Source organism: Hypanus sabinus, chromosome 15, assembly GCF_030144855.1.
Source record: "Hypanus sabinus isolate sHypSab1 chromosome 15, sHypSab1.hap1, whole genome shotgun sequence".
In the NCBI taxonomy this organism is placed as follows: domain Eukaryota; kingdom Metazoa; phylum Chordata; class Chondrichthyes; order Myliobatiformes; family Dasyatidae; genus Hypanus; species Hypanus sabinus.
In genome coordinates, this window is record NC_082720.1 from 41,969,519 (window position 1) to 41,988,809 (window position 19,291).

Below are 19,291 nucleotides of genomic sequence, written 5' to 3' on the forward strand. Positions count from 1 at the left end.
AACCTTGCTGCTGTTAGGAAGGAATCTGTGGATCCCAGCCATTTTTTTTGCACTGTAATAAGTTAAAGTACATCATGCAGACATACTTCAGGGTTGCTTAAAGAAAGAGACAATTCTACTTTGGAAATATCACTGGACTTCTCCAAGTCCTTTCAATAGAAACATGATGCATTATCTCTGACCAACACCATCCTCTCCACTTCATAACCATTTCTATAAATCTGCACATTGGTTCATGGGAAATCCAGAGAAATCACATCCCACACTAAATTCTTCCACTTGATCGTCCAGACTGTGAGAATATTATACAGGAGCAAGGGAAAAGTTTCAGAGCTCACAACTTAATATATTCTCAATAATTGCAGCTTGTTCTGAAAACCAATGCCTTTCAAGATGCAGGCTATGATTTAATTTTCCCAGTAAAGAATTCACCTAAGTTCATTGTTCTAAATATAAACTCTGTTTCTTTCTTCTACCTGCATGGTATAGCTGGCCAATGGTATAGTGGCATCAGCAATGGACTTTGAGGTGAATGGTCTCGAGTTTGAATCCATCCGGCTCCTTGCATGTTTTCTATCCGTGCTGTGCTGAGCATTGAGCTAGCAACTTGACCTAGTAAAAAAACAGTCAAATGCTATGGTAACGGCAAAAACACCGCCCAATAAGCTGCAAGGGTGCGAAACGGAACAACAATAACCTGCATAGTATATCCAGCATTCCCTGTTTTCATCAACAGCTCAGTACTTCCATTTGAAGAGAATAGCCAAGGTCACTGACACTGGAAGAGGTGGGGCAGGATGGACTGGTACAATAATGTCTTCCTATCCTCACATAATGCTTGAAATTGGATTTAGCTAGTGAGATAGAAGGGTGAAAGGCTGTAAAATATAGTGGTTAAAGAAGTATGTGTCCTGAACTATCATTACATAAAAAAACTAAAATTTGTTATAGTAGCCTGCACAGAGGTAGGACTGGGAAAATGAGGCAATTTTTTTCGTAACAGGAGGGAGAAGGTAACAGTGCATGCACTTTTACACACCACATGTTGTGAAAGAATGCAGGCACTTTGTTGGAGAGCACCCAAGATGTAACACAGATAACAAAGGCACTTACTTCAAATATTATATTAACTTAACTGCTTTAGTCAATTTCAAGACCTGGACACTTATGTGGTGCTATGTAACCTCTACATTGTATAGGTTAAGAGTGAATCAGTTTGGCATGAGCTCTGGTGTATGTGTCTGGATGATGACCCTGAACACCCGAGGGATTCTGCACTGTATGTCATCATGAGATCATTTGTACGGGTTCTTTGAAAAGAGGTAAAGAAGCATTTTAGGCAACAAGGGAGCCCATCGTGACAAATCTGCTTTTAACTTTGTTATATTCAATCAGAGGTGGACAGATTCCCAGAGAAAATGTTCTCCATGCAGCTGTATTCATAACCTTACTGACTAAACTGGCAGCTATTGTTCTGGCTATGGTAATGACCTGGCTCCTGATATTTTGGCATCCAGTGCATTGTTGGCATGTTAAGTTTTATGTGTCCATTCCCAACATTTGGTATTTAACATAATAGTTGAAAGAACAGCCGATTGAAGTAAGTGTTCTCAGGTTGCTAGATAGGGGTCAGGAGAAGGGATGGCTATGTATGTATTTTAATACTTCCCTATTTAAATGTTTTGATCAAGAGGATGAAATGCAAAATGAAGCTAAACAACAAATTTCATAACAAAATAATGCATTAGAATCTTTAAGGCAGAGATGGATAGATTATTGATTAGTCAGGGCATGAGGGGAGATGGGAAGTAGGCAGGAGATTGGGGCTGAGAGGTTAAATGCATCAGCCATGATGAAACACCACAGCAGACTCAATGGGCTAAATGGCCTAACACTGCTTCAATATCTTATGGTTTTACAGTTGAAGGACTGTTCATTAATATTAGACAGAAAGAGGTAAATTTCACATGAACCAAGTGTCAGTGAGAGAGCAGAAAAGAGAGTGTTGTGTAGCTGTTAATGGGCAAGATAACAGGCAGGGAAGCTGGTGGATGTGCAGAGAAGTAATGAAGAAATCTGAATATAAAAAATAGAATTTGGAATCTGTGACAATGGTGAAGCAAAGCCAACATAATGAATAAGTATTGTTTGGAGAGTCAAGAGGATATAGGTACAGGGGACCACCACTTCATGAACATTCGACTTACGACAACTCGCTGTTACGAAAGACTTACATTTGTACCGGTTTTCGCTAACCAAAGAGGATTTTCACTTTTATGAAAAAAAGACGCCCGCTTTATGCATGTGTTTACCCTGAAAAAGACTACAATGACCGTGAAGCCTTGTGCGGGCAGTTGCTTGCACATGCGTGTATGTGTGTATGCACGTGCATATGTGTGCGTGTACATGCTGATCTTTTTTTCTCCAAATCGATTTTGGTTCGCTGCCTTCCCGAGTTTGATAAGTGAAACTACACCATACCTAAGATAGGCTGTAAATTTATTATATCATTCCTGCTTTTACTATATGTTAGTGTTATTTTAGGTTTTGTGTGTTATTTGCTTTGATTTGGTAGGTTATTTTTTTGGGTCTGGGAACGCTCAAAAAATTTTCCCATATAAATTAATGGTAATTGCTTCTTCGTCTTATGACATTTCAGATTACAAACAGTTTCATAGGAATGCTCTTCCTTCGGATTGTGGGGGATCCTGTATATAATTTCTATGGGTTGAGGTTTGAAAGGATTCCTCACAGGCCACAAAAAAGCCAATGGGAGCTGTTGTACTTGCTAAAGCTAAATTGTTTTTAGAATAAGACAAGTGGAAGGGAAATCTTTCCCAACCTCACTCCAGTCCTTGATTTACCTACTGCCCTTACAATGTGAGCATAGTGATTGCTCCCTCTCAAACCTCACTCTCTTTGATTCTAGCCTAAATTGTAATGCTATATTTCACCAAGTGCCATTAAGTTACGTTGAATTCCCACTCTATCCCACTGCTTCTCCTTGCAATCCCCCACCTTTGGGCAACCCCATAACTTGATACTGCCCCTAAATCTAAACTTTACACACTCTCCCTCTCTCTCTCTCACTCTCCCTCCCTCCTAATTTCTGTCCTTCACCTCCACTTCTCCCTTCCTCACCCACCAAGTTTTTAAACCCAAGCTCTGATGAAGCTGGAAAGCAACTTGAGTTATGGTCTACACCAGCAAGAAGGCTTGATGATGTGGGTGGAGTTAATATAGCTAAGTGGATTGGGACAAGAGGGTGCACTTCAATTTCAAAGTAATACATCAAAATTATTAGCTACTTGAGAGCAAAAACAATCATATTTCAATTGGAAATCTGTTATGTACTCTATTGACATCGACCATATACTTATAAATGTTACTGATGTTTTCCTTAGTTGGTATCCAGTACAGTATTTTAATACTGCAAATTGCAATAATATTTGTATGCAAAATAAAAATAAACTATGAATTCCATCACAAATTCAAAGCACAGCATTTCCATATATTGTATTTCTATATTGTAGAAAGTTGTATAATTGAGATACTTAATCTGATAAAACAATTTAAAGGTGTGTTAAGGAGAAAGTGATGGCAAAATCCTGCATAACAAACCAGGTGTGAAACCTGTTTTCTGAGAGGGCATAACAGGAATGTAGAACTCTCATCCCTCATCAGTTTTTCATGCAGGGCCATTTCTAGCTTTCAAGACTCTAAATGATTGCTTTAAAATGGTTAAGTATATTCAGGTGTGTGAACCTCAGGAAAGTAAAATATGTTGTTGTAAATATATCGTAACCTAAATCGATAGTTGAAAGGCTCAAGGGGCTTGAAAAGTCAATTCCCGTTCTTATATTGCAAAAGATAAATTTGATCAAACATATGTATGATCTACAGCTCCAAGTAGAAATCAGATATTTTTGGCAATAGTACAATTATATTTTGTACCATTTAATAAATTACTCAAATCTGTTCAACAATGTTCCCTTTTTTTTGGGACACCATGGTGGCATAACGGTTAGTGCGACACGGTTACAGTTTGGAGTGTCGGATGTTTGGAGTTCAATTCCGGCACCGTCTGTAAGGAGTCTCTGTACATCTTCACTTGAAAAGCATAGATCACCTCCAGGTGATCTGATTTCCTCCCACAGGTTCAAAGAGGTACTGGGTAGGTTAACTGGTCATTGTAAATTTTCCCCTGATTAAGATAGGGTTTTAAATATGGGTGTCAGGGGCTGGGCCTCAAAGGACCAGGAGTACCTATTTCACTTTATATCTCTTAATGAAACACACTGGACTTAATAAAGTAATCATTGAATATATTCACCTTTGGCATAAAATTAACACAATGTATAATAAATCTTTCTTCAGTGAGTATTCTTTTTCATATGTTATTGGGATATAAAACTGGTTTCTTGGTAAATAAGCTATGCATCTGTACATGTACAAATATAAACAAGAAATAAAGTTTACATCATATTTGACAAAGTTCTGATGCACTGTATGACTATTCCACACAATTTCAATTACCTCATTTATGAAGATCCAGTGACTATCAACAGCTGCCAAATTGGTATCAACAGCCTGTAAATGGGAAGCAATAATTTACAAGTTATACAACATTTTTTATATGTTATCAGGCTATTTTATTCCACTTAAGACATATAATATCAGGCTTACTTTTACTCTTTAAGGCATTCAAACTAATAATTAACAAATTAATTTTAACCAACAACAAAGAAAACAACTTGTGGCCATCTCTCACAGGCTATAATTTATTTTTTCATTTTGAGGTCTAAACCTTCTCAAGCATTTGCATTTTAATATATAAACATACAGGCACATTAAAAATACAAAATCTATTACTTAGAAATTTAGTTTGCACCTTTTCAACAAGTAATTCAGTTCATTCTGGCAGGACAGCGACATAAATGTTCACTCCATCATGTTTTGAAAAGACCTACAAATTTTACGAATTGTAAGGACTATAAAAAGCAATGATTAATTCTGGCATGCAATGAAGCATAAGATTCACTTGATGAAAACAAATGAATCCAAATGTTTAACAATATGTATAAAAATAGATACTAGACATATTCCACTGACAATGTGACTTAAGTAGTCAGAATTGGGTTCCAATTCCAATATGCAAAACATAAATTAATGTAAAAATTGTGGTTCTTAGATTATAAAACTCAAGACAAAGATCCTTTATTGTTTATAATTACACAATGACTAAAAAAAGTTTAACACCTTTGTTATATTAAGATAAAAACTTGCTGTATGGAATTTATAGTCTTGATTATTTTCTCTAAATGTATAAATGACTAAGCTAATGGTGTTAAGCACAGTGGAAGGTTGATAAAAAGAACAATCTGGGGAATTTATAGTCCAGAAGGCAGGCATTTGCTTTATTGTATCTTTGCTGACTCTACACTGCTACTGCAAAAGTAATCCTGTAGTTTTGTTCCCTCCCTGCAATCAGTCTTCATCGGTTTCAACCAGATATCCAATTTTCGATTAGAAGATTCAATGGTCATCTTCAATCACTCCCTGTGGCAAAGTTCTTCTTGGTCCCAGAATTCTCTAGATAAATATATTTATTCAGTTCTCCCACTTCGCTCTTTCTAATGGCAACATTAAAATTTATGATCAATCATTTAAAAAGAAATCTATATCTATCAAAGTTGTTCTATTAGCCTCGAGATGAAATAGTCCAAGTATCGCAACATTTTCTTCATTTCTACATATTGATATTCATAACATCACCACAGGAATCTAAGTGCTGCAAGACTTTGATGTCATTTCTGTACTGAGATGGATAAAAATGAACAGACTAGCCATTTATCAAATTATTCTCAGGAAAGTCAGGTTTTATTAATAGAGTGGGATCCCTGACTTATTTTGTAAATATAAGTAAATGACTTATTTTGGTTCTTCAGACCACCTTAACCCACTTCGCACACTTCTCTCCTTTAGCCCACCTTCCACAACCAACCTTCAGAACAATTACTAAATCTCCATTCCAAATATTGTTCCCACCTTGTGGTTGTGTCTGAATCAATCTATGGTCTTGCCTCACCAACAATCTCACTACAGATAGGATGTTAAAGTCACAAAGGACACAACATTTTGATTCCAAGGAGGATGTTATGAATGACAATCCAGAGGAATTTAAAAAAAAATTGAAATGTCAGCAATTGTTTCAAGGTGAAGCGGGCAACTTGGATAGATTTAATTTTAAAATCCATTCCAAAGCCACTGTATTCAATGCTCTTACAATCCCCTATATCTCTGGTTGAAGCTTCAACCTCAACTAAATTCACAATTTACTGCCACTAACCCCAGATCCAATTCTTGCAGGTCAACTCTTGGCTCAAATGCAAGAACACTGTTCCTATCTCTGCACTGACAACTTGACCTCTGACTCTGCTCCACGTCCATTGAATGCTGTTCCTACTTCTTCTAACTCTGGGCTTGGTCTCAATTTCAGATGGCACACTTTGAATAATGCTCATCTGAAACTGAAAATTACTGAGGCATGCGATAATGGAAACACATTTCCCTTTACCATTCTTTATCTGACAGGCTTTGAAGAAGCTAAAGTTCTGGTTCCCTCTGTTGCCTAGGCATTGTGCCCATGTATTTATATCTGTACATCACTGTAGTTACCTCCCCTCCTGTAAGTCTTAGGTCACACATTCATGTATATGTCCTTGAGCTCTCTGCTAGCAGTTGCTCTTGCAAAAGGGAAGCATGTTGTGAAATATGTTATTTTGTAGCAGCAATACAATGCAAGATATTAAAATTATGTTACAATTAAAAATAATAAGTAGAATAGTAAGGTAGTATTCATGGATTCATGGACTGTTCCAAAATCTGACAGAGGTGAAGCTGTTTCTGAAATGATGAGTGTGGGTCTTCAGACTCCTGTACCTCCTCCCTGAAGGTACTAATCAGAAGAGGACATGTTCTGAATGTCCCACAGAATGAATGGGTAATGTAGCAGTGTAGGAGTTTTGAGATGCCAATGTGAACTTCGCAACATGGAGAAGGTAGAGAATACAAATTTTAGGGTTCACTTTGTAGTCTCCCCACCTTATATGGTGGCAGCATATCTGTATTTTACTATCAATGGGTGCTCATTTTTGTATGCAGCACATTTGTCAGATACTCAAAATGACATCAAATAGACATTCAGCTCACTGCACCTGTCAGACAACTGACTTCAAATTTATGACATTGTGGCAAATGAGAATTAAGGTTTCAGGAAATATTGATATTTTATAGTAAGAAAATATTGATTAGAAACTTGATATGACATAAACAATGTCACAAACTTAGCACTTTACCTCCCAAAGATTTAACAGTTCAATAAACAAACATTCCAGTTGTCCAAATCAAATAAACAACTTTCCCATGGTGCAAATGTGTTTGGTTCGCAATATTTAGTAGCACAGATGTTCTTCTTGCAATTTGCCCCAACAAATTGGCACCTTTACAGTTAATTTTCTGAATAATAATTGGAAAGCAATCACCTTCAAATCAACTCAATTGTTGCAATGGCATTGTTACAAAGGCACAGTGTGTGACCATCTGCAAAATGCAGCACTCTGGAAGAAATCATTTCAACTTTAACTAAATAAAATAAATTGATCAAAAATAGTGATTTTTTTTTCTAATAATGGTAAAACTGCTTTTCAAAGCCTGGGTATAGGATTTACATTGGAAAAACAAAGATTGAAAAAGTATAAGAAAGGACAAGAAAATGGAATTGTAAATATACCCTCAGAGAGTTGACACAACAGCATTAAATTAAATGGCCCAGTCATGTACTATAACTTGTGTGATTCTTTTCCAATTGTCGTTTGGACTGTGGTGAGAAGCAAGGTCTATGTTACACTTTTTGCTTTATAAAATTTCAAGACTGATTACTATTTTAAACTTAACTTTTCCAATGTTTAAACCATATGTCCATATTGATAAGATCATGATTACTGAGAAGCTACATTCATCAAAATGGCAATCATGAAAAATGCAAATCATAGTTATACAGTAGGATGCACATCATTTAGTCAACAGCCCCAAATCAGGAAAAAGTATCAACTCAACAGTGTTCACTGCGGTAAACAATTAGAGAATTAGAGGCTTAAGTTTTCCATTAGGAAGATTACATTAGAAATACTGTGGAGAAATACTTCTCTACAGATTAAAATTGATGTTCCATTGCTGTTCATTTTATGTACTGCATTCTTCAACTTGGAATAATCATTTACAATTCACAGTTTGAGCCCTTTTAACTATTTCCATTAGAAAACAGGGAGAGTTGTTTTGATCTTCATATTTTTAAAGACAATTTTCATTATATTAAAAACATTGGCATTGAAGCTAGTAATGAAGAATGAAAAGTTAGTGGAGGAACCAATGAGATTGCTCAATATACTGCATAATCTTTCAATCATCATTTTTATCACTGCATCCCTGTGCTATTTTTATCACTTGCATTTATAATTTTCTCCATGCTTGAAGAGGATTTCAGAGAAATGTAAGAGATGGTCCTCTGATGAAAGACACTGTGAACATTGTGATTTTCTGAATTAATGTCTAAAATGAATTAATGTCTTAATGCTTAAAATTTGCCAAATTCACCTCTGAATCTGAATAACATACCTATAAAGCTCTAAAAAAAGTAAGATATAAAGATAAATAATGGTAATAGAAAACGTATATGTCGATTTTACCAAGTCTTACTGAGGTGTGCTGCTTCAGATTAATTGAATTTTTGTTAGGTATTCATTTATATATTTGTTGACATACATTTCATTGTTGTGAAATGTTGATTTATTTGATGTGAAATAAACAATTGTGTCTGCAACACATTACAGTTGCTTTGCATTTACTCCTTTTATAAATTGATTCACTTTCCAATTACTAAATTTGCTCATTCTGTGCACATCAATCCTGCAGAGTACTAAAATGTAATCTAAAATTATTGCAAAACGCACAAGAGAACTTGGATTAATCAGCAAGTGAAATTCTAGCTACAGTAAATAAAATGTCTGCATCTTTCCAATCATTAAATGGGATGTGTTTTGATAGTGAGAATGGCACCTCATTAACACAACAAATGCTGATTCATTTTTCATTGACAGATGGCTCTGCCCGCAATTTGGATGCTTTATACCTGACAAGGAGAAAAAAATACCTTCAATTTTCATCTGCAACTAAGCAATTTAAAACCATTTCTGTAAGCACACCATGGCTCCACAATATACCAAGTAAACATTTTTTTTTATTATTAATTAGGGAACAGCAGTACTGTCACAGTTTGATAATAAGGAGAGACTGAATCTATTAAGGTTTTAGTAAAGGCAAATTACATTTTCTACATGGATACTTGTGCCACAAACAGTTCAGTACTTAAATTTCAATTTCTTCATAAAGCACACGTTTCTTATTAAGTCATTTAATGAGAGTGGATTATAATCTGCACTAGTCAAATAATTATTTTATGGGCAGAAAGCTTTTCAAGGAATAAAATTAGCTTCTTCAGGTGGTAAAATTCACTTTTCAAACAACAAAATTAAACATTTTCTGAGTTTACTTCAGCGCATTATAATTTGAAATGTTTATTCCTGAAAAATGCTGCAATAATGTGCCCACTGTGTGAAACATGGAATCACTAATAGCTACCTTCTGGAGTCAAGCATTTGTCACGCAATTTCAAGTTCAAGTTTATTGACATGGGCATAAACACCCAGTGTGTAAATACTATAAAAATTAGCTTTTTGCAGTAGCAGGGCAGTACATTACAAACATGACAAGCATAAATTACATAAAACTTAAATTACCATAAATTGTACATAAATTACACAACAAAAGCAAACAACAATAAAGTAAGTACATTTGTGCAAGTTGAGGGAAATATTATCTGAGACAGAGTGATGGTTTTGCAGGTTGATACAAGAACCTGATGGCAGTGGGTCCTTCAGCAGGCTTCAGGGCCAGTTGCATCACAGGTACAGTGTTCCCCACCATCGAGGAGGTGGAACATCCAGAAGGCGGTGTCCATCATTAAGGACCCTCGCAATGCCCTCCAGGGCGTGCCCTTTTCTCTTTACTACCATCAGGGAGAAGTTAAAGAAGCACTAGACTTTAGGACAGTTTATTGCACTCTGCATCAGATTCCTGAATGGTTTCAAATCTATGAACCACACTCCATTATTTCTTTATATAATAATTTATTGTAATTTTTGTGCCTTTGCATTGCTCTGCCAACACAAAATCACCAATTTCACGACATACTAGCCTATGATGATAAACCTGATTCTGATTCTGGCAAAGAAGCTATCGTGGATGGCATGGTAGAGTCGCAGTAGGTATGGAAAGGAATAAGCACATAGCCTTGATTGAGATGCATCTGTGTTGATGGTCAGTGAGCAGGACATAAGATCTCCAATTCTTTTTAATGCTGGTGTTCCAGTGAGGACACTGAGGATTCAACTGCAGAGGTTCAGGCCTTGGAGCTTGTATAGTCTGCTGTCATGAACCTTTTGGATCAGTGGGAGGTCCTGATGGCCCCAGACTTTGGTACTCTACTTCACCTCGAAATTGTTAACTGACCTAACTGTGGCTTGCTTTACCAGTTAATTCCTCTCTGAATTTATATGGTGCTGTTTATTGATAATGGCCGGTTTCTTCTGCCACCTTGTACTACTTAAGTTACGCGCGCTGAGACTTGAAATAACCTTTCTATAGGGACGTTCACTCAGAGTGACCAGTGTACCTTCAATGATTCTTTAGTGAATAAACTCTTGTTGGTGTTTTATATGTGGATCTCCAGTTACTCTGTGCCAGGGTTCTCTAGCCTGAGTTCACCATGTCAGCAAGATTGAGCCGTCATGGACCCAGTGGAGTGTAAACAGCTGCGAATGGCATTACCATGTCAAGGAGAAGCTGTTGAGAGATATGAACACATGCTCTAGGAGATGCTAACCTCACTGAAGAAGTTTTCCTGCTGGGAGTTTTTGATACAATGCCCCTTAGGTTTTGAGTTGCAGCTTTCCGAGTTCCCTTCGGATTGAAGTAAGGAGGCATACATCATCTCACTGTATTCAGGCTGGGTCCTCTTCTGGGCAACGGCACTACTGGAGAAGGAGGAGGGTGTTCAATCAACTCGCTGGTGGTCAGGAGGCAGTTAATAGGCTCCTCTACCTACATCAGGGAGTATGGTCTGTGGTGGACTACTCCAGAGAACTCCACACTTAGGCTGCAGAGAGTCGCTGGAATATGGAGACACTGACCACCATAATTCACCAGGGTGCTAATAACAGCCTTAAGGACATTTTAGCAGCCTAAGACCCAGTTGAAGTATTGCAGATTCTCATAGCCCTGGCACACCGTATTAATTATTGACTATCCGAAAGGAGGTGAGAAAGACATGGTGAATTTTCAAAAGAACTTTCCTTCACACGGATTCAACATCATCTTCGTCCACACATTCAAGGACTTCACCCAGACCTCCATCACCTCCTCCTTCTGAGGAACAAATGTAACTAGGCAGAACCAGACTCTCTCCATTTGAGTGGGAGAGATGACGAAGAGAGAAGTGTTGTGTTTCTTGCAGAGAGGTTGACCACTATCGCTCTTCTTGCCTTGAAATATCAGAAAGACTCCCAGGACCATTCAGGAAGGGGAGGACTGTGACAGTCTCTAACTTTTCTCCTGGCTCTGCTACTTCTGGGGTGGAGCTACCTTCTCTCTTACCGTGGAAGGAACATCAGCATGCCCTTGGAGCCTTTGTTGATTTTGATGCTCTGGACAATTTCCTAGATCTTGGGCTGAGCAGATGACTTATTTTCCCATCCAGACCAGTCATTCTTCACCATAGTTCTGGATGGAAGACCATTGGTGCTGGGGCAAATTTGTTTTCTTACCTCTCCTCTCGAAGTTACTATTAGCTGGGATTTGGAATCTTAGGAATTCCGAGTTGCTTCCCAATCTGCTGAGTGCCTGACGGGTTGCCTGCAAGATCTCCTGAATTGCCTGTAAGCTCTTCTGAGTCACCTCCTAATCCTCATGAATACTCTCCAAATTTCTTTGACACCTAGTTGTCTCAAATGCCCCCTAATTATTTTGACTTGCTAGAGGTATTTAGAAAGAATAGGGCCACTGGCTTTCACCCACAGACCAATGGACAGACTGAGAGGGTTAACCAAGATTGCAGGAAACCTTAGGTCGTCTGGTTTCAGGGAGTTATCGAACATGGAGCAACCATTTGATCTGGGCTGAGTTTACTCTTAATACTCTCCAACATTCTTCCATCGGATCGTCACCTTTTGAATGCAAATTCAGCTACAATCCATTATTTCCAGAGCGTGAATCTGAAGTAGGTGTTCCGTCAGCCACCCAATAAGTTCCAAGATGCAAGAAAGTTGAAGGACAGGCCAACCCTGTTGGCCAGTTCTCAATAACAACAACAATTTGCTAACTGCCACAGATGGCAAGGTCCAGCCTTTAATTCTGTACTGTGAATGTGGCTATCAATCAAAGAATTGCATCCCGGAAATTACTTCTACGTTATATCAAGTCCATTTAAGATCCTTTGTTGGACCAATTCTGTTACTTATCATCCAGAATGATTGCGCACCATGCACATCCACCCTACTTCTCATGTGTCCCATCTTAAACGTGCACTTCCTAGCCTGCTGGATCCTGTCTCCAGGTCCCTATGCTTCTCCCTTTATTATTGATGGACAGCCGATGTATACCGCCTGGCGACTGTTGGATTCCTGTATGGTAGTGGTCACCAACATTTTGAAGGCCAAGATCCCCTACCTCGACCGTAGTGAAAGGCAGGATTGACTCCAAATTGATTAGTTACACACATGCCCACTGATGCAGAAAAGACTGAAAGTAAAACCCAACAACCCGGAAGTAGAAATAATGTATGAACACCAGGGTCCACCACCCTTTTTTTTGCATCGTGGACCGGTTTAATATTGACAATATTCTTACGGACCGGCAAATGGTGGGGGGGTGGGGGGAGATGTTAAACTGGACCGGAATACAGCGATACTCGAAGCAGGTTCCTTATGTCCAGTTTATTCCGCAATTTAGTTTACGCGGCTCTCAGTTGCTGTCCCGCTTGCTCACGTTTTTTCCGCTGGGAAAAAACTCAACGGGTTTGTCTTTAAATGCAGGGTGCTTGGACTCAGGGTACCGAAGCAGTTTTGAGGGCTTCATTGACAGTCATTAGACAGCCTCCGGGCCCGAGCTCCAGCCTCCCGCCCGTCCGCCGCCAGCCACCTTGGCCAGGTGCGGCTGTTCCCGCACCGGAGCTGCGGCAGTTGTAGTCCCGAGAGAGCGACCGACCGAGCGAGGAGTGCGACAGGGCACACGTCCGCCCCCCCTTGTAGGATCTATTGGCCGACAGAAGTTTGTTTCAGTAGATCGCAGCTAGCTGCCCTGCTGCTTATGAAACCCTGAGACCGAATGAGGTCTGTGACTATTTTAATACTGGGTTCCCCACGAACATTCGGTGTACTAAGCAGGTTTAAAGGCGGCGTCCATCTGTCTGCGCTCCAGCCCAGTAGCAACAGCACTTCTCATCGGCTGCATGAAGCGGCCGGTTACCCGAGGCCAACCAGTGATCCCTGACCTGCTTGGGTAATGACCTTGTGTGCATTCAAGTTCAACAGTGGGCGTGACAGGGAATGAGGAAAGGTGCAGCTGACTCATATCGTTTCCTTGCCTCCCGGTGGTTGGGGACACTAAAGTACACTGTAGTGCCTGGCGGGGAGCTACGTGCATGCACACTGGGCAGAAAGAATGGAACTAAAACCCCGCAACCCAGAAACAGTCTCTCAACAGTATTTGTGTAATTATTTTTCTTTTTTTTTGGGATCTATTGGGAAAGTCTCAAAGATCAACTAGTTGATTGCGATCGATGGGTTGGCGACCACTAGTGTATGGCATGTGACAAGATGCAATATTTGGTGGACTAGGAAGGATATGTTATGGAGTAGTGGTGCTGGGTTCTTTCTCGGGACATTTTAGATTCTGAATTATAACAGACTTCCATAATTGCTATTCAGATCACCCTAGGCAGTCAGGACCCACCCATAGTGGAGGTGGGGGGGTGGGGACAGAATTGTCAAGAACCTTTTGAATCAATAGGTGGCCCCCAAAATCCCCAGACCTTGGCGTGCTACTTCACCTGTATATCATTAATTTACCTAATTGTGGCTTGTTTACCTGTTATTTGCTCCATCAAGATTTGTTTTGTGTTGCTTATTGTAAACTGCAGTTTTCTCATTTGACCTTGCACTATTTTAAGTTACATGCACTGAGCACAGGTCTTTCAGTCTTAACTTAACCTTTCCACGTTGATATTCATTCCAAGTGAACTGTGTACCTTTGTTGATACTTTTGTAAATAAACTCTCATTGTGGTTGTGTACTCGAATCTCTAGATACTCCCCGCCTGGGTTTGCGACCCTGAGTTCACTGTTACAGTCTGGAAATTGTTTTCAGATTCTCAGTGCATAATGACAAATGCTGACAGTATTTTACCATTTCAGTTGTAAATTATGAATAATTTCTGCAATAGGTTTTCTAGCTCAGGAAGGAGTAAAAGAGTGAAGTAAATAAGTTTGATTTTTGTGTCCTCCTCTCAGTTTCTTTTACTTACCCTTTATATGATGGTTTGAAACCTGTGCCAATTCCAAAGCATCAACACTGCAAGGCATTGATTTTCAGTGCAAGATCAAAAAGAATTTCAAAGTAAATGACTTAAAGTCATTTTTAATACTGTGCTTATTTTTGCCAGTCTCATTTGTATCAACTTAATTGAAATCTCTGCCAATGCAACCCTTCAGTGTGGCTAAGATGCCCTATTGTGTACATATGCATTGGATTAGGATTTGATTTAACTCCCAAATGTTTTTTTTTAAATTTTATACAAATAGTTAAGGATGCGATCTACACAATCTAATTTGTTCACTCAGATGGTTCAGTGTATGAGTGCATAATTTAGCTGATAGTGCTGTTCAGCTTTCTCAGGATCTGGGCTGTAGGATGTATGATTTATATCTATCGACAATTTCATGTCCACGTTGTACAACAAGATTGTCAAGGGAAATCTCAGACAGGAGGTTAAAAAAATGTAATTCAAGTCAATTAGTGACATTCTATTTAGTAAACAAATTGGCATCTGGCATTTTGTAAGAGGTAACTTGCTTATTTGAAAGTTGGTTCACAATAATATGCCGTAAAGAATTAATGAGGGGCAGTATGCATTGTCAGGGATAACTTTTCTTCACAACAAGTAGAATCAGATTTGTAAGAATTGTTGAAGGTTACAGATTCAGTAAGGCAGATGCAGAATATTTGCATTAATTTCTTTTACTGATCAAAATGTAAAAAACTTGGTCAAACTCATTAAAATATTGTTGCAATCATTTTTGCATTCAAATTTTCTTGCACCAACTAACTCGACATTAAGGACTAAGCTACCCAAACATATCAGTGTACCAAAATCAGAATTTGATGTGTACCTCTGACTGGTATGACTAAAATCACTGTGTATAGAGTTTCCCATGACTGATTTAAATTTAACTGTTATTAAACCTTGCTTTATATTTTCTATGTCTTGAAACATATTTCAAAGATGAATAAAATATTTAATGATTTAATTTTCTTGATTATGCCACACCACAAAAAAATTACCTCAAACATTAACTCCCATGAGAGAAATTGATAAGAAAAAAAACGAAGACATATATTCTGCAGATTCTATAATTGATTTACTGTACATTTGCTTAACATTTCCTGGAAATTTCTGCCAAATCTGTAGAATAAATTGCTTAGCACTTTTCATATGTTCAGGATATTACAAATAATTTACAGACAATGAATGCATTTTTGAGTGGAGTTACAGTTATAATATATGAATTCTTAATGAAGTTTTAACTGTTTGCAAATTATTCCATCAAAAATGTAGAACATATTCCTTACCATTGTAAGGGTTGGACAGGCATGGAAAGGAAGTTATAGAGGGAAGCTCTTGCCAGACAAGAGCTCAACCACAAAGATAAAGGAGATTTGAACCAAAAGACAGACAAAGGCTCAGATGTTTGTGGGGTGGGAAGAAATTCCAGAGATATTACAGTTCATGCCAATAATGGGATTCTTTAACAAGGAATAAATACAGTATATCTCAGCAAGCAATAGAGTATTGAATTACTGAGATTTGGTTCAAATTAAGATAAAAACAGCAGAGTTATGAAGTCCTAGAAGAAGAAGAACACTAGCATAGTCAAACCCAAGGAACAAATGTCCAGATGTGGTTTTAACAGCAGAGAGCTTTCAGCAAGAACGTCATTTGGTTGCTGCAGAGGGAAATAAAGGGCAGTCATAATGATGTGTAGATATGCTCTCGGAAGCTTCTCTTGATGTCAGATAGGGCATGAGAGAGGGATCACATTTCAGTTATAGTCAATTACTAGACATTGTCATAGGAACCAAAAGAAAAAGCTTTGCCCCTCTTAGAAGTCAAATGAAAGAAATTTCTGTTCATCCGTTGCTATTAGTCAAGAAATATGATACCTAGAGGCAATGAGCAGGTGGTGTTGAGATAGAGCGAGGTGGCATCAGTCAACTAAAATGATCTCCGATTAATCTTTTAATCTACTAATCTGATCCCTCTTTACTGAAGGTCATGGATTGTAGCATCTTTGTAGGAAATTCATGGTAAGTAGAGGTCATGGTTATTACAGGGACATGTTGGGAATACAAGATATATGGTTGACATATTTGGAGTCTAGGGCAATCTTTCAAAGAATAGATTTGATGCAGCAGAAAGCAAGCTAAATCAAAAGAGCCTTGGCTGGTTCTTAGCAGAATAACAATCACTTGTTCTTTTCTCACACTCTTACATTTTTTCCAACAATTTGCTTTGAAGATCAAAATAGAATCTATATCCATCACCTTTTAAGATATAGCATTAAAAGTTGCAAAATGTTTTTTCTTCCAACTCTCCATAGACCTTTCCACTCATCAAGATGAACAATTTCAGATTGTGCATTTCTATTTCAGATTTTCAACATTCAGTCCATCTTCCTCTGAGAATTTCATATTATTATTCTGCATTTATACATTCTTAAGACTGACCTTTTGTTTCTTTACTTGTCCCTGTAGTATCCTCTTTCACCTTCCCCTAATGTCACCTTTGTCATTAGATTGTTATTGACTTCTAGCCTATACATAGATCTTCCATTATGTTTTCTCTCCCCTTCTTAAACCATAAAGCATGTTTTATATTTAAAGTATATTTTATATCTTCCCCAGGAAATCTTTCACACATTTGATTATGCCAGAATCACAGGTTAACTGGAGAGTTTCAAGGCAAAGGGCTTCAAAAGAGCTTCATAGCTTTTGCTAGGACCAGACTTCTTAGCCCCCATTTAGTACCATTTGTAGTCAAATGAACTGGTTCAATACTGACATATAGGATAGTGGAGCCAAATAGTATCATTGAAACAGCAGTCCTGGTTGAAAATATTGGCAGTTGATCAACCTAGTCTGTTGCATTCCGTTTCTCCGCCATGGTTGATGATGATAATTGTTTGCTCTTTCATTTGTCTGCTTCATCACTGCCATTAGCTTTGGACATAGTAGAGGTACAGAGTTTGCAGTGATTCATCAGTTTTTGCAGTGCTCAATAGACATAATGGATTGTTACCTTTTGTCTTTAGTATGCAGACAGCAAATGCTGTAATTGTATTGGTTTAAAGCTATTAGGATAATTGCTTGCAATGCTTTGGTCAATGAGGATATCACTAAAGGGTGGTGGCAGATCCATGGAGTCAGTCTTCCACATAGTACACAGTTTATTGCCTTTGTATTCCATGTGGAGGAGTCCTGACTCAGTTGATGGATTAATGAAACCTGATGGGCATAGGATTTTTTCTCTGCCTCTTCAAACATGAATGAATGGGGTTTCACAACGAGCATTGTCAGCCTTTCAAAACTAAATGGGTGTTTAGGCTTTCTGTAAATGTATTAAAAGCTGATGACGCACACCAAGATTGCAGTTTTCAGGGCCTGCGTCCTCAGCACACTGCTTTCCGGCAGCGAGACCTGGAGCCTCTACTTCAGACAAGAGCGGCGTCTCAACGTCTTCCACCTTCGCAGCCTGAGACGCATCCTGGACATCAAGTGGATTGACCGAGTCACCAACAATGAGGTCCCGGCCCATGCCCAGATACCCAGCCTCTTCACCCTGGTCCAACGACGCCATCTCCGCTGGCTGGGCCACGTACACCACATGTCAGATGGGAGGATCATGAAAGTGCCCCTGTATGGGGCACTGGCCTCTAGCAAGACAGCACAAGGGCAGCCCCATCTTTGTTTCAACAATGTCTGCAAGAGGGACATGAAGTCATTGAACATGAACATCGAGAGGTGGGAGGACATTGCAAGCGATCACTCTCGCAGGAGGCTGGAACTACACAAAGGTCTAAACAAAGGAGAAGAGAAGCTGAGGCTTGCTGCTGAAGAAAAGCACACTCGCTGAAAAAACAGCACCAAGACAACACTGGAGGACAGCGCCTTCAAGTACAGTCGCTGCAGCCGAGACTGTCACTCACGTGTGGGCTTCTACAGCCACAACAGACGCTGCTCTACTAACACAGACTGAAGCGAGACTTTCCAGGCGCAGATCCGTGGTCTTGCGAGACTAAAGGATGCCATCATCATCATCAAATGTATTAAGATCACATGCAATTCAAAATAAGAACAAAAAGTTCACTTCACTACAGACAATTTTGAACCAGCAGAGCTTTTATGATAATTCGATCACTTCTCACACTCAATCTCTTGTGTCACCAGACAATTACCAAACATACTCATTTTAATGATTTTTTTCAAGTAGGTCTTGAGCTCATGATCACTGGGTTAGTGTTATGTTTGCTGAACAAACCAGATGGAAATGGGGTCCCGGGCTGACCCCACCCCTCGGGAACTATGCTACTAATGAGAGAGAGAGAGAGAGAGAGAGAGATATGAAGAACAGAGATAGAGGCATCTGCTACAGATAAGAGAGAGAGAGAGACAAATGATTTATGTATTATGGCTTCTTCACTGATTATTTACTTTTTGCTACAAGGACACTTCTTTGCTCGTTAACATTCCTGAGGAGACAGCAGGGAATGGCCTAGTTTGATGGACATGGATACGTTGAGTTGATGGATAGTTGATACCCCGTCAGTGGAAATAAAAGATGG

At 38.8% G+C, this 19,291-nt stretch overlaps 1 protein-coding gene across 1 annotated transcript in view; it reads right to left on the bottom strand.

The window, feature by feature from the left end:
* The window catches only part of LOC132405150 (glutamate receptor ionotropic, delta-2-like), a 497,754-nt gene that overhangs the window by 142,222 nt on the left and 336,241 nt on the right, over positions 1 to 19,291 (bottom strand). The window contains exon 5 of the mRNA XM_059989852.1: positions 4,537 to 4,590. Within this exon, the coding sequence (XP_059845835.1) occupies positions 4,537 to 4,590 (54 nt within the window). The remainder of the gene's footprint in view (positions 1 to 4,536; positions 4,591 to 19,291) is intronic.